The 16,276-nt window shown below is 36.0% G+C and overlaps 1 protein-coding gene across 1 annotated transcript in view; it reads right to left on the reverse strand.

The window, feature by feature from the left end:
• Positions 1 to 494: 494 nt before the first annotated feature.
• Positions 495 to 16,276, reverse strand: part of MOV10L1 (Mov10 like RISC complex RNA helicase 1) — a 29,123-nt gene continuing 13,341 nt past the window's right edge. Inside the window, exons 10-26 of the mRNA XM_031056912.1 lie at positions 15,970 to 16,084; positions 14,474 to 14,651; positions 13,773 to 13,843; positions 13,287 to 13,378; positions 12,491 to 12,549; positions 11,836 to 11,946; positions 10,680 to 10,745; positions 9,447 to 9,625; positions 8,768 to 8,914; positions 7,874 to 7,995; positions 6,970 to 7,069; positions 6,405 to 6,569; positions 4,801 to 4,974; positions 3,893 to 4,042; positions 2,194 to 2,301; positions 1,352 to 1,489; positions 495 to 590 (exon numbers count right to left, since the gene is read on the reverse strand). Of these exons, the coding sequence (XP_030912772.1) occupies positions 495 to 590; positions 1,352 to 1,489; positions 2,194 to 2,301; positions 3,893 to 4,042; positions 4,801 to 4,974; positions 6,405 to 6,569; positions 6,970 to 7,069; positions 7,874 to 7,995; positions 8,768 to 8,914; positions 9,447 to 9,625; positions 10,680 to 10,745; positions 11,836 to 11,946; positions 12,491 to 12,549; positions 13,287 to 13,378; positions 13,773 to 13,843; positions 14,474 to 14,651; positions 15,970 to 16,084 (2,071 nt within the window). The remainder of the gene's footprint in view (positions 591 to 1,351; positions 1,490 to 2,193; positions 2,302 to 3,892; positions 4,043 to 4,800; positions 4,975 to 6,404; positions 6,570 to 6,969; positions 7,070 to 7,873; positions 7,996 to 8,767; positions 8,915 to 9,446; positions 9,626 to 10,679; positions 10,746 to 11,835; positions 11,947 to 12,490; positions 12,550 to 13,286; positions 13,379 to 13,772; positions 13,844 to 14,473; positions 14,652 to 15,969; positions 16,085 to 16,276) is intronic.

The following is a 16,276-nucleotide window of genomic DNA, read 5'->3' on the forward strand; positions in this document are numbered from 1 at the left end:
ACACCTGTCAATTAAAGAGAGTAACATAAAAAAGTTGCCTACCTTTCCCATAAACAACAGTTTTGATTAAAAAAATAGTATAATCTAGTATATAATACCCATTGAACACTGTATTTATGACATGTTATCAGAAGGAACATATTTAAAATTTCAAGCACTTTGTTTTTAACTACAGTGAAATCACCTAAAATACTTCTGCTGTACCCTCCATCTTAATGATCATCAAATATGCCATTACCATTTGGGGATACATAAGATACCAAAGTCAATAAAAGCTCTTATTTAATAATTAATGGTCAGACTCTTTTATGGGGCGGGAGAAAACAGGGTTACATTACACCATTATGTTCACATAATGTTTACTTAGGAATGCAAAATCCAATCCTACTATGGTAACCCCGATTGTTGTACTGATCAATCTTCCAAATGACACCAGCTCTAAAAATACTGTAAACTGATCAATATCTGGCAAGGTTAAAGTGAAGACCAGACACTTACTTCTGCAGGTGTTCCAGCTCTGCGGGTAGGTCACAACCTATATAAACTCTGTTGATTAAACTGTATTCTAACAGTGCACAAAAACAGGGATCCTACAAGAGAAAATTAATATATAACTGTAATCACGGTGCTCTGTGAAGTGAATTTTCAAACAAATTAACATGGCACAAGAATATAAGAGATTTAAATAGGACCTCTTCCAGAAACAGTACTCTACAAATGGTGCAAGTATGGTGCAACATGTGAGGAAGGTACCTACAGCTGCTCTCACTTACATAGTTACATGTTAGGTGTGGGGGAACTAGATTTTCATTCAGATCATTTCTGGAACACTGTTTTCCTTGTTGTTTGTGAAGTCAGACATGAGATATTAAGACAAGCTGAACTTACTCCTGTGAAAGGACCATGCATGAGTCCAAAAGGAGTCCTCCTCCCTGGCACTTGTTGCATTAATTGGGAACAATCACTTCTGCCACCCTCCACTTAAAGTGATGCAACTACATTTTGTGAAGAACCTAATTGTGTGAGGTCATTCAGAACATGCTTACTGACTTGCATGCTGCTGGAGAACTTGAGAAGAGGTCAGAGCCTCGAGGCTGGAGACAAAAAGGAGCTAGGAGTCTGTATGCACAGAGCATGATTTCCCTTGTGCTTGGAAATCTACTGTGTGTGTGTGCCTGAACTGTCTGTTCATATGAACACACGGAGATCAGATATTCCCAAATGCAGACTGAGGACAATGTACAAGTTCCTAACATGTTCTGATGCTTCCTCACATCAGATTAACCACAAAATCATACAACTGCTGTGGTAAATAACATATGCAATTCAAAGATATAAATCCAAAACTTACTTTCACAAGAACGTGAGGATTTCCCACGACAATCAGCAAAGCTTTTGCTCGAGTAATTGCTACGTTAAATCTCTTTGGGTTACAGAGAAAGCCCAAAGAGTGTTTTTCATCATCAATTACCACTTTCTGAGATCGCACCTAAAATTACGGATAGTTTTAGAAATAAAATGATGAGAATACAACATACCACAGCGTAACTTTAACATAATATTTCCTTACTGCAAAAATCCACTCAGCTGAATGACAATTCACAATGTGTCTTTCAGTATGCCTTCTTCAGTAGCTTCATCAGTGTGCTTTGTCTTAGCATAGGAAAAACAGCCAAAGCAAGTAGTGTGCTAAAACTATGACTCATTATTTTTTTACCCATTTTTCATCCATACTTGAACCTATCTTTGAAAAAAGAAAATTTTCATTACCTGAATAATGAGTTCTTATAAATAAGAGTGTAGTACATACCCAGAAATACTTTAAGGGAGTTCTAATAGTGGACTGAAAAGCTATGGTATGATGTTGAACATCATACCACTTGTGAAAGTAAGTACCCACCACTGCCCTCAGGAAGAAAAACAAAAGTGAGAAAATCCTGGACTCTTCCTCCAAGCTGCAAATATGAAGTACTACTACCATAATTTAAACAGAAAGCAACAGATTTTTAACAATCCATATTTTAAAGAGAAGAGTAACTAAACAAGCATGCACTTAATAAGCTCTGCTTTCAAATACTGTAATAGACTGACAAAAATATAGCTTCTAAATTTTTTAAAGGCCTATATCAAAAATGAAACACAGAGAATTAGACACATAAAAATTCTCAATAGTACCACAGTAAATTTACGCACTGTTGATAAGATGATAACCATGTACTCCTGCCCTTGAAACTCTTCTACTGTGCCAACCTTTATGTCTTCCAAATCAATATTTCTGAGAAGAAATCTAATTTTTTCCACCTATCAAGAAAAAAAAATGTGGTTGAGGGAATTTAATATTACATTTGATAGTGGACTGCTTTAAAACCAAAACCATACCACATACACCAAGCTTCGCAATCATTCACTAATAAGATTTTCAAATAAAATAGCAACTTTTCCTACAAGAAAGTATCACAGCTAATACACAACTTAGGTAAAGGAGTACTCTCTACCATAAACTGAACAGAAGGCAAGAGATTTTTAGTAGTCCAGATTTTAAAGATAACTCAGATCCTTAAACCCTCTTTTTCCAGCGTGCATCATATCCAAACCATGCATATGACAGATCCAAGGACAAGCAGCTTCCATTAGCCCTTGAAGAAGACGACTATGAAGATTCCACCTTTGCTTGCCAGGTGCATCATGCAGAGTGAAAGGCAGAAGTGAGGTATGATCTTAACTATCCACCAAAAGAGAAAGAGAACAAGGAGTCTCAGGCACTGGGATCCTGGTACATATGGGATTACTGTACTGCCATCTGCTAAAAGTTGTTCAGAGATTATAACTGAAGTGCTTCAAAAGATTTAAGAAGAAATCCTGCCTGACTAAGCTGAAGATTACAGTCAAAGACTACTTTCTAATCAGTGTTCCTGCAATACAAAGTGACTTTTTAATGTGGACATTACTATCATATGCCTTGTATTATAGGCAGATGAAAGACAAAAATCACATTAAATCATATGAAATCACTGTTTATGGAGTGTAAGAAATTCAGTCACATCAACAGTATCAATACTTATGAATATTTGAAAAAACAAGTAACTGTAAACACAGGCAGGTGCATGCGCCTGACCAGCTGGATCAATAAAAGTAAAGCTTTAATTTGCAAGTGAGATTTCTTCACAAGGGCTTGGTCTTTTTCATACACCACAGTGTTTTCCCCAAGCCACACGTGCAAGGTTATGAATACTGAGATGTGAAAACCAAGAAGAATTATGTGCACCAGCCAAAATCTCCTCTGGAAGTGAAAGGGGATTAAGTTTATTTTTAAAATGAAAGTAAACATCACATACTTAACACACCTGGATATAAATACATTTAAAAATAAAACACAGCATTTGAAGTTCATGCTTAACATTCTCTAGAGGTTCAAATAGCATTAGAAACTTCAAGTCTGACTATAGGACAGCTAAGAAGTCACAGCAATTGTTTCCTCTAGTCTCCTCAAGACCGCAACAAGGTGTCATGCCATCTACTTCATCATAATTCCCTTTTGATCCAGTCTTCAGTGCACAGAGTGACAGAACCAGACTGCTGTTCCAGCTGTTGGATAATGAATCACTCATTACTTCCAACAACTGAAAAATCTGCTTTTGTTTCCAAATTGGTCTCCTTAATTGGTAGATTTTTAAAACTGAAAAACCAGTAGAATGCCATTTTTGCTGTCATTATTTTAGATTTCAATGGCAGTATTGCAGTGATTGATAATACACTCGGTATCAGGATACACCACAGTGGAATTTTAAGATATGCCCCCCTGCTTTAACAAACACAGCCACCATATAAATATATGAGATGAAATACAGCAACTCTGAGGCTCTGAAGACATCAGACCTGTTAAACATTATACCTGTTTACGGTATGGTGCAATCACTCCAATATCTGTCACTGGGACTGCAGAGTATTCACTTCTAGCCAGTTGGCAACAGTACATCATTACTTGAACTGCCTCAGCTGGATTAAACAATGAAGGACTGCGACCTTCACGTGTTTCACTGCCCTGTATTGGGGAAAGAAAATGAGATTATGGAGATCAGGCGCAAAAATTACTATGTACTTATTAACATATTATTCTTATACCTCCCGAATGCAAAAAAAGTGATGGAATATTATATATAATTTCTCTTCCTCTCTATACACCTTTTCTAGAGAACAAGTATCACCTCACATTTTATATCTATTTTTTATACATTTATAAGTGATATAACAAAAGTATTTTAAGTATGCAACAAAGGAGTTATATCTCAACTCAGAATAACATGTTAATAAGCTGGCATCTTGCTTTTTTCAAGGTGGAAGAGTTCTAAACCAAGCCTCTCCAAGCAGCAGGTATTACCACTTCTTACTAACTTCTTGGAAGATTAAAGAATTTTTTTTTCCCCAAGGTACTACTTTTTCCCCTGCCAAGTTAAGCTCTAATGATTCTTTAGTTTTAGAGGCTTGTATCCATCTGAATGTAGGAAACTCTCATCAAAAGCAATCTAGAGCAGCTGATAGTAACTCCAGTCTGGTCATCTGCTATGAATTTAAACTTCCATGAAAATGTCTCCACAGTGCACTTCAAGAGGCAGCTGTTCAAGTTCCTAGCAAATAGGTGACTTAAGTATTTGTTTTTAAAACCAGATGGTCAGGGAGTCACATTACCTGTGACAGGCATATTAAGCTCTTTTCATATCCTTTCTAGAATTTATTCTAAAAAAACCAGCAAGCTGCTAGCAAGCCTATACATTTAGTTCCCTGTATGAACATTTTACATACCCTTATTCCATGAAAAATTAATGGAAATCCCTTCCTGGGCAATTTCTCCCAATTCAAGAAAGAAGTGACTACTGAGGTATCTGCACAAACTTCTAGCTCCTTATGATAAAACAATTTAGATGGCAAGGCAAGCAACGCAGAATGAGACCTGTAGTTCTTTGTGAGTTTAGTGATCTGGAAAGACAAAATCCAAAATCTGTAATTGAGACAGGTAATTATCCATCAGACTTCTCAGAACACAGCTACTACCTTACCATCCACTAGCATTTAGCATTTCTAAGGCTGCCAAAGAACTGTATTCAAGGCATAAACTGCAGTTCTGATCTTCTGTAAGAAGTACACCAAAGCAGTTTTTTGAAAGACCATCTTCTTCCCTTCCAAAGGGGAAACAAAGACAATTGAATGTACGTGATAGACAAATGGGTCATTCTCTAGTTTCTTGAAATATTTGATGTATAGACACATTCTCCTTTTTTTAAGAGTCAGATTATTTCCATGGAATTTCAATGGATTTAATGTCTTTTTTCGAAAAAGTCTTGACAGGCAAACAGGGAGCATCGGAACAGCTGACAGAAGCTGGTCTTAAAACATCTAAAAGGTATTTGTCTTTAAATGAAAGAATAATCTTAAAGAAGCAATCCAGAAAGTAATAACCAGCTCAAAAAAAAACCAGTCCTGTAAAAGGGATAACACAGGATGTTCCAGTCAAAACCTATCCTTAAAGCCCTCCCATTTCCTCATCTCTCACTATGCCAATTTTCCTCAAGCACTGTGTAAGGAACACAACAACCAGAGTTTGCACTAACAGCTTTTAGGAGGAATTGTGACAGGTTTTTCAGCAGTCTGAAACTGACCTAAAGCCTAGGTCCAAACACCCTCACTTTCACCCTTAAATCTGCCATCAGATTTCCTCCCTTCTCTACTTCCATGGTCATTTAGTCATCTTTTGCTCTCAGTTTAGTCCTTTGAAGTATGTTAACATGAGGATAGGAAGGCATCTTAGGAAGCTTAACATCAGCCCTACGTTTGGGATTCAGACAGTAATTAAAGCAGCTCAAACACTTGTACTTGTTTAAATATATGCTACCTCTGCCACTTAACACAGATTTTAGGTACTTGCCCATAGAGAAATCTGGGGAAGCTATCCTTCAAAGGAAGACATGATACAGAAATAAGAACAATTTCTCTTCTTCCCTTTGATTTTGCAAACACCATGTTTCACAATCTTCAAAGAAGAGACTCTGTCTTTTTATGTTAAAAGCAGAAATTGTACTTTTTCATCTGTGGAAAATGAAGTTATGGTAAACCTGCACTATGAATGTGAAAGAGAATTTTAAGCTATTATTTACAACTGTGCTTTGTGCACCATATTTGACTTATGATACTTAAGAATAGAGGATCCCTTCAAAGAAAAGTTTTACCATGCTGGAAGACTCAGCATCTTTACTATTCAGACTACACATGCAAACTAATCAAGTTTTTCTAGAGAATTCACGCTCAAGCTAGACTTATCATTAAGCATCAGGGAGCAAAATGGTGGTAAGAAACCACAAGTTCTCCTTTTTTGATTGAGCTGAAAAAGGTTGATGGAAGGCTTAACTCACCAACAAAGGATTGTATGCTCCACAGGCACCAAAAGCATCCTCATCTCTCAGATATAGCTCTCTTAATGACAATCTTTCTAGCAAGGACATACTTAATCCAAAAGACTGTGCAAGCTTAGATTTTATTACTGGCCCTAACTGCTTCGGATCTCCAACGAGAATTATCTGTATATGAAATTTAAAAACATCCATTTTAGATCCAAACAATTGTTATTTAAACTTTGTTTTATAATGACATACATCTTTCAGAATTCAAAGATCAATTCATATCAAGTATTCTGCTTTCCTTCAAACATTTGTTTGCAAAGGACAAAAGTATGCTGTTGTCTTAAACGGAACGCATCTTTTATTCGTAATCTTCCACACAGACCCAGTCCTCCCAACACAGACTTGTTCTAGATGTAAAGAAACTTGTTTAAGTGTTGAGAATTGATATTATGCATGAATAATCTCTATTAAAAAACTCATTACCAGAAAATGGCTGCTTGCACTCTACATAATCCACAAAATATGAAAATAATAAACAAGCTTTTTCCTGTTCAGTAAACGATGTTAAGAGAATTACCTGTCCATCAGCTTCTGAAATCAATCCAATAGGAATGAGACTCTCTGGTTCACTTGCTTGACCTGCCTCATCCAGAATCACATGAGTGAAATGTCCAAGCCTATAATTAAGTAACATTAACCTGAAACAGGGCTGTTTTCAGATTAGTTCATTCTGCCACCCTGTGGTTGACCTCAGCCATTGTGTTAACATCCTTGTCAAATGTGCCAGGCAACCCCAAAGACACAGAGCAAACATGGGTATTTCCAGAAGGAAATACAGAAAAAACAATCCCCTAACTTTCATTTTTCATCTTTGATTTCACTTACATACTCTGATATACACAACCTTTAACTGAAGCATTGTACCAACGTTAAGATAGTTAGAAAAGCTTCCCTTATTCTCAGTTTTCTTAAGATATTAAATTAAAACAATGCAATTGGTATAACAAAGACAATCCCCAAGCTTTGTTTCTGCCAAACAACTTGAGATAGTAAGGCTTTAGACTGTCCTTTTCCGAAATTAAAATCCAAGTCAGAGACAACCTTGGGTAAAAGAACTTGATGCAACAGTTGTTTACAGTTACTAAAGGTGACTGGATAAAAACAAAATACATTGTAATTTTTAGTGTGGCAATCATTTTGAGCCAAAGTGATTGTCAAGAGCAATGTAATTCCCACAGGGGGCAGAGGAGACATTATTGTTTCAAAAATCTTAAACATTTCTCAAGATAATTCTTAAATTTACCATGGGGAAAGTTTCTACTTAAACATTACTAAAACCAAGTGCTTTGCTCTCTTACACAATACAGGTTCATGCAATAAACTATCAAAACAGCCCAAGTTACAGGTCAGACAGTCTGTAAAAGCTCTGGGGTTGGTGCCATTCAGCCACTTCAGTGATACTGCCGTCTATGGTACTTTACCGTGTATCTGTTTGATAAAACAATCCTGCACTGCTGCATGTTGTAATTACAATCCTGGACCACAATGCCTTCTGAATATCATCACCATCTTTGCAGTAAGGTTTCACCACGTCATCAATTTGCTGCACAAAAAAAAAAAGTAAAAAAAAACTTGTAAAAAAAAAAAAGGTAAAACAACTTGCCAGCCTAAAACAGAAATTTTACATTTGAATAGAAAAGCTCTCTGAAAACTGTTTTAAAAGGCTGAGCAAAATACATAGACTAACACTCATTCACACACCAAAATGAATGGATTAATTTTCCTAAGAAAATAGTACATATGCAAGACATCTGTGCTCTATTGTAAGGATGAAAATGGAACATTTGGCTATTTTATGTACTCATCTATATATACGCACACACACATATGTGCACATATACATACACACACACGTGTATATATACAAATGTAAATCTCTGTATTTACACACTTACGTGTAAATACATATACATATGTATAAACATATACGTATATATGAAATTAACCCACAAGGTGGGCATCCTGCACAGAGATGACAATCCTACTTGCTTACTTTCTGTGTAAGCAGTCTTAACCTGGACTGATAACAAAAAAAAACCTAAATGAAATCAAAAATCCCCACCAATGCCTATTTGCCGTTTGTAGAGTAATGCACAGCAAGAAAAAGGTGAAGATCCTATGCTCATACAATCAAATTAAGGATTATGATCAACTTTCCAGTTAATCTTCTGGAAAAGCTGAAGCAATATAATACTCTGGATGCTAAGCAAACCTAAGCAGCCTCATAGCCACCAAGAATTAAAATACTAAATCAGTATTTTAAGGTAAAAATATTAAAATGGAAACCTTAAGTGGTAGGTATCTGTAATATTTACCTCTGCTGACCTGAAGGCAGCATTAACTCGAACCATAGTTCCTGGTTTTAAGAGATTGCTTTGATGCAGCCGCAAGCAAATCAGATCTGTTGCAGCATTTGATGGTGCACATACCAAAATCCGACTGTCTGGCAGAGTAAAGTGTATCTACATTAAAGAAGACAGATATTTAAAAAAAAAAAAAAAAAAAAAAAAAAAAAAAAAGGTTTTTCAAGAAGCAGCAGTAGTGCAAACATTCCCATTTTATTTCACTGAATACAGAACCCAGAAGAGTTCTGCACATGTGTGATTTCCATTCATTCTTTTGCAGTTCAGTAATGCTCCTGCCAATAGTCATGACTAAGTAGTCTCAAACTGAGTGTACCCATAACAGAACTAATTAATGACTATCATATTAATGTATACCTCTGCTTCATGAATACATTATACACTACTAGAATCACAAGGTAGACACTGTTCACTGAAGTTTTAAAGACAAAAGGCTTGAAAATAAGCCATTCAGAATTTTGTTAAATCCATATGAAGATGGATTTTCCTTCTTTTATGGAGCTGTATAAAATTATTTAAAAAGAGTATTTTGAAAACTCCTTTGGAAAAAAATATGATGGCACTTGGAGAAATACTATAAAAGTTCCAACATGGAAAGACTAGAGATGACTGATTTGTTATTTACTTCTACCTGTAAAATAGCTTCAATTACTGTTACTGTTTTTCCAGTTCCTGGTGGTCCAAAGAGAAGATAAGGTGTTGGGCGACATTCACCACTCAGTATCCTTTTCACTGCCAGTTTTTGTTGCACATTCAGCACAGGATTGAAAAATTCACCATCTCTCTGTTTAAGTGCCACAGTTTCACCAGCTATAATCAAGACAAGCATATCTCAGAATCCCACATATATTTTTAATGTATGTAGATTAACGCAATTCCAATTCACAATATGCTTCTGCACGTTTTTTGTTTTCCTTTTGTGGTAACAACCAATGAATTTCTCTAAAATTCCATTTTCATAGAACACCAAGTAGAAAAGAAGCCATTAATATTTCCAAAGTGTACTGGCTCTTTATTGAAAGGCAGAAAAGGACCATGATTACATAATCAAACAATCAATAAAAACTCTATTCAGTAATTTTAGAATCAAGTTCACTTTCTCGTCCTAGAACAGAAAAACTTGAGAAATGTCGAGTAACTGGCACTTTGGGGATGGTACCAGTACTACATGATCACACCCCTCTGCTACAACTGCTGGAATATTTTTTCTTAATCCTGTCTGAATTAGTTTAGCTTTAGCTTTCCACAGTAGAATCTTATTAACCTTTGGATAGAAGTGCATTCTAGGTAATTTCTCAATAGTTCTTCAGCATACTTTTGATAAAAAATGACATGATCACTCTCCTCTTAAGCATTTTGCTACAATGATATTTAAAATCATACTTTCCAAAAAAAAGCATAGGAATAATCTGGGATACTAGAAAAAGTTTTAGCGTCTTTAGCAAAGCTTTCCCAAAGATGAGAGACAGCATCCCAATAACAAACTGAGAACTCTGAATATGATCAAAAAGTTTTGAGTAAATGACTGGGAAATAACTATTTATTCATTACAAAATATATCATCAGATGCTTGCTCCCCCTTCCCCCAAAGTTAAGTGTTCAAGCCAGCCTGGATGAACTCTGGCAACCTGGTCCTTACCATGGTAGAGGGGTTGGAACTAGATGATCTTTAAAGTTCTAACCCAAATCATTCTAGATTCTGCAAATTAGAGATGTTTGTCATGCACCAAAAGCCTCCATAGAAACTTCCTGCTAGTATTTCTAGAATTTGTCTTTAAAGGCAGAGCCTGATTTACTGATGTGATACTTATTATTTAAGCACAGAAAATATACCAAGTTGGCTTGTTGGCAGAGTTACTCTCACCATCTCTGTTATGTTCACTTCCCTTGATGTCATACCTTTTGTCTGTTTGTTCTGGTTTTTTTTGACCTGCAAAGAGAAATTGAAGATAAATGCATTTACAACCTTAAGAAGACAGGCAACTATCTTCCCTGATACTTTTGAAGTTGCTAAGCTTAAATTTTTTTCCCATTAAATAGAATACCTACCATTAAGACAGAAAGGTAAGAGTAGTAGGAGAAGGTGCCAGGAATTTCCATGTTAAGATTTCTAATACTTTGGCTCTGTTAACATTAGACATCTATTTCACAAATACTCTGCAGGCTCAGATGAGGATTCTGAAGCCATGATTACATAACTTGTTTGCTTCCACAACAGCAGTCAAATTCCAGACCACTATGAAAGATACATGCATCTTCCTTGGTGGACATGTCCCTTTAGATGGCAGCACAGGAGAAAACTGCTTGTAGGGAATGTGGCGTTGGCAAGGTTCTGGACATTATTTTAGAAATACTGATTCCAAACCAGATTGATTGATTACTCCTTGTTGTAAAGCACAAACTCCAGGTGAAATAATTAGGGAATTATGAAATCATCTTGAGTGTAATGGTGGTGAAGCACAGGTTATGCAGACACTGAAAATTCTAGACAAAAAAAAAAAAGAAATGCTGCCACAGACCCCCAAGCTGACCTGATTTAGTGCTGGTGACAGTCTTGCTTCAAAAAGGAAAGAGAATTAGGCGGCCTCCAAAAGTCCTTTCTACATTTTATTAATACATTATAAGTGGCAGTTAAGCCTGGGTAAATCTACTCAGAAAAGGATGCTTATCTTCTATTACAAAATTATTTTCTGCCACATTGACTGGACTTATATTACATATCTACTCAACAGTAGCTATGAAAACTAGTCTAAGGCAAATCTGACAATTTCCACCACAATCACACACTTTTTTAATATGCACTTTCCATTTTGTAAGCTTTATAGTATCAGCTGTCATAAAATCTCCCATCTCCAGGCAGCAAACAAAAACTTCTGTCATTAGAATGCAGCAGAATACAACTTCGATTCTTTGACACTCCGTTATGCAACTCCCTTCCAGCAATAGCTGTACAGTAAGTATCTGGTACCCATTTGAACTAAGGAACATTTTAATGAATATTTACAGAATAGTTACCTTACTTTCCTGCTGTGAAGGTTGTTTAAGGCCATCATCAACAGCACAATACTCTGTAGCATTCTGGGTCTTGATAGCTTGTGGTGATTGTAACACAAGCCTTTCTGGAAATAACACTAAGCAGAGAAAAAGAAAGTAGAGAAATTTCAAACAAACATTTTGGATGTTTCACTGAGTAATTTTACTGTTGATGTATCAGCTTAGTCTGAGCTGCCAAAATTGGTTTATCAGAACTAAGGTGGTAATATGTGAAGTTCACAAGCATTGTTCATCTCAACCATGGAACAGGAAATTGGTGTTTTTTAATAAATTCTGAGGTAATACAAAACACGGCCATTTTAGTGGCTATTATTATAGCAGTATGCATGATTCCTACATTTCTTGTTGGCTCTAACAGTTCACAAAGTTTGCTTCCTATCCTCCTGCCTGTGATGGCCAACAGATGAAATAATTTTGACAAAATCTTCTATACATTCAGTATTGTTTTTTATCTTCTTAAAAACCAAACCAAAACAAAAAGCCCCTAAGGCATGGAAAACTCCTGTAAGAACAAATTACAATTTGTTCCTCCCAGTATGCCCTGATGTGAAAGCAATAAAATCCACAGGACTCTGCACAAAGAAACTCCTCTAGACAGCTTAACAGTCAAATGAAATGTACCTTTTTCACCCAGGTACGCAGCTTGCTGAATGGCCAACTGGCATCGCCTGCTAGGAATACTGGAACCAGAATACAGATTTGTAATTAAAGTAAAAGCTTACATTTCCATATACTGTGAGAGCACACTCCTATGAGTTACCTGGTACTTTTTACTGTGCATAAAAAAAAAAGTTTTATATAAAAATGTGTATTTTTTAAAAAAAGAATCTACTGAGAAATATGTTGCAGAGATGTAAACAGCTTAGCTATGAAAAATATTGACATACATAGTCTCTAGCTTTTCAGTGATACAAAGCCCCGTGTTCAACACTTTCAAGGAAGTTCTTTGCAAGGCTGAATTTACAGAGAAGATTATATAACTCCAAACAGGTAACAACATCCCATGAATTAAACAAAAGTATAAAAGAATGGGAGATTATCACTAGCTACTTTTACTTCCTGCATAGTCTTACAGCCATATGAGTACATTAAAAAAACAAAACAAAAAACCACCAAAAACCTAAGAAAAATACCCCCAAACGCCCCACCTCATTCCTCCCCATTTTTCTATCTGGCATTGGTGTGGCTATCTAGAAATGATTAAGATAACAACTCTTTGGACACTTGTACAGTTACAGTCTTTCAACCATGAATATGGTGGCAAGGGTGTGTTGAGGAAAAGAAGTGAAAAACTTGGCAAGATCTTAACTATGTCTTTCTCTGTGTCCACCAAAATAGACAGCTGATGGTCATATTTTAAAAGTCATTCTACTAGAGGAATCATTAAACATGGCTTTCTGGAAGCTTATAGAAACACCTGCAATGAACAAATTCCACATCCATGGGCTCCAAGTTGTAAGCACGTTCAAAGTCAGCATTAACCTTAAGAGTAACATCTTCTTCACATATCTGTTACAAAGATAAAAAAAAGTCAGGATATTGATGAAGATTTAGTACTTTAAACATAAAGAAGCCCCTCTGAAAGCACTTAACCCCCCATCAACTCCAAAATGTAAATCTAGATTTACCTACTAACAACAACACTAACCTATTGTTAGTAGGTAAATCTAGATTATGTTAAAAGTGCCTTCAGAGCAGGCAAAGATTATAACCTCAAAAGAATAGGGAAGCCATAGTTGTCAAAAATACAACAAAAATACAAAATCACCATTCAAAATATAGATAAAATAAACCTATCTTCTCAGAAGTCAGGTTAAAATAGTCTCTAACTCCAGGAATTGCAAGCTTCCCTTATATAACCTGTGGACCATGGTATTTTCAAGAGGAGAAACACTTTGCTTACCTCAGCAACATAGGCAATGTACTCTATTATATGATCTGAGTAGACCTGACTTTTCAGTATCACCTTATCACCTATTGAAAACAAAGTTAAAAGGCAAAATACTGTTACAAGGAATAGCAACATTTTCACTGCAGCATGTAATTTCTCCTTCCCTTCTGCATGCTTAAACTAGGAATTTGGAATAGGCTAACGTCAGCAAAGTCGCTGCATGCATCAGTACTGTTTTGAAATGCCATATGTAGTTGTATATTATAAAAGGTATCTAGTATTGATGCCATCAGACAACACCTCTCGAAACCACTATCTTGTATATTATATTATTTGAAATTCTGAATTTAATTTTAGCTGCTTTCCCAGTCTTTTTGCTACACTTACTGTTTTTTAAGCTATTACTACATTGCACAGTTTATTTTTGCTGAAAGCCCCACTGATTATTGTAAAAGAAAAATCCTAAAGCGCTGAAACATCTGTAAGAACAGACATATGCAATGCTGCTTCAGAGAGCAGCCACTGTAAGACTGAGACACTAACATAGTGTCCTTGAGTCCCCTGTCCCTAGTCCCTGGTCAAGTAGCCTAAATGAATAACTTTGTGCTCAAATGTCTGAAAGACTTCTTTAAACAAATGAATAAACAATACATTTTGCATTGTGAAAACATAGATCAACATGCCATTTGACTTTATCTCACATTCATTTCTACCTGGAATCAGGCGAGGTCTGCCCTCTTCTACTCCTGGCACTTCCAGCACTAACAAGTTCCCATTCCTTTTTAAAGTAACCCCACTCATGTAGTAATCTCTTAAATCCATTTCAGCTTTGATCTCTTCAAGCCATAAAAGAGTAGAAAAGTTTGCTTTATAATTATCTAGATTAAGACGCTGAAAAAAAAAACCCAGTAGACATTATTGTTGTACACTAAGATATAGAACCCACTGTTGCTAACATTAAACAAAACACTTGAGACAGATTGCACAGCAACTGGGCTGCCAAATAAGATACCTAAATACATGCATCCATACACTAGATAATATTTTAAACCTCCTTAATAGCCAAAATGAGATTAGTATAGTCCTTCAGCTCAAATACAATAGCCCCTCACCTAAAGAGTTAACCAAGTCTCTTCCTACTACAGCAGCAGTTTCACCATCTGAATTCAGGGGCAGTCTACAGACTGAGTTCTAGGCTCAGTTTATGCCCAGAAAGCAAAAAATGTAAATAGATGGATAGAGACAGATGAAAAGAGTCATGTCAGTCTCGGCCCTGGCTGATGATCATGCAACTTACGGCTAGCTGAAAGAATCTGAATTTTCTCCCTCAGAGCTTAACGACTCTTACTGCAGAGGTATTCTCCAACACTACCAACTCCTATCTAAGGTTAGGCTGTGGTTAAAAAAAGTAACCATTAATGGCAGGCCTTCACTGTAAAATTATTATAAACACTACAGAGCTTTATCTTTCTTTTTGAGAGAGGATATCTAACCTACTAACTGAATGCTGTGATCCCAAGTTTAATGTGAGATGTTTAGTCAGCAGACAATATAGCCTCTTACTTTAAAAAAGTGTCAGCTCCAGTTTATAAGTACTTGGAATTTATAAAAACAAGTGAGTTGCAGCCATATTCTACCAGAAATCAGAGCAAAGTTTTGGAGAAGGAATCATTGTAGTATTCTTGTTAAGACTTTATAGCTTTTTGGGGGGTGTTTTATATGTATTCTGAAACTGCTATACTTGTGGGAAGAATCTGAACAAGATTTAGTGAATTACATTTGAAGATGTCTACAAAAACAATTTTTAACAATCAGAAAAGAATCCTCTCTTATTGCAGTAATTTAAGAGATTGTGATTTTCTATGAAATAACAACTTTCCTCACATCTCAAAAACCTCTTCCAGTGATGCCTAAAAAGTAAGAATACAGAGAAATCTTTGTTCAGGTTCTGTGATGTCCACCCCCAATACACTTCAAGTGTCTTTTCAGATTTTTCCATTTATGCCTTTGTGGTTTCGTAAGCTTGGATTCTGTAACATACTGAAACCCATGGAAGTTATGGGATCCAAACTGAAGTTTAAGTCTACCTGACAAGTGTTATGTCATGTTCTCTTACACTAAGGACTATACATTCTTCCTAAGTTAAAGGCGCTTGAACAAAAACACTGTATCAAAAAAAATTTTTTATATAAACCCTACAGTTACATACCTCTGCTAGGAGGGGCTGAAAGGTCAGTACGTCTAATTGCTGTTCCACACATTTTCTTAACTCATCTGGTATGGTAAAATGTGGGAGAAAGTTTGAACACCACCTTCTCTTACTTCTAAAATGAAAATGTACAACATAACATTTAGCTTGCTTAAGTAATTTACGTAAAAACCAGCTGATTAACATGCCACATCACCATGACTATAAACCTAAAACACATACACACACACAACAGACTAATGACTCCTTCAAAGGGACAACTGAGAAGTTTGTTATACTGGGAAAAAAGGTAAGAGATCTTATGAAG

This window comes from Geospiza fortis, unplaced genomic scaffold (genome assembly GCF_000277835.1).
Source record: "Geospiza fortis unplaced genomic scaffold, GeoFor_1.0 scaffold195, whole genome shotgun sequence".
NCBI classification, from domain to species: domain Eukaryota; kingdom Metazoa; phylum Chordata; class Aves; order Passeriformes; family Thraupidae; genus Geospiza; species Geospiza fortis.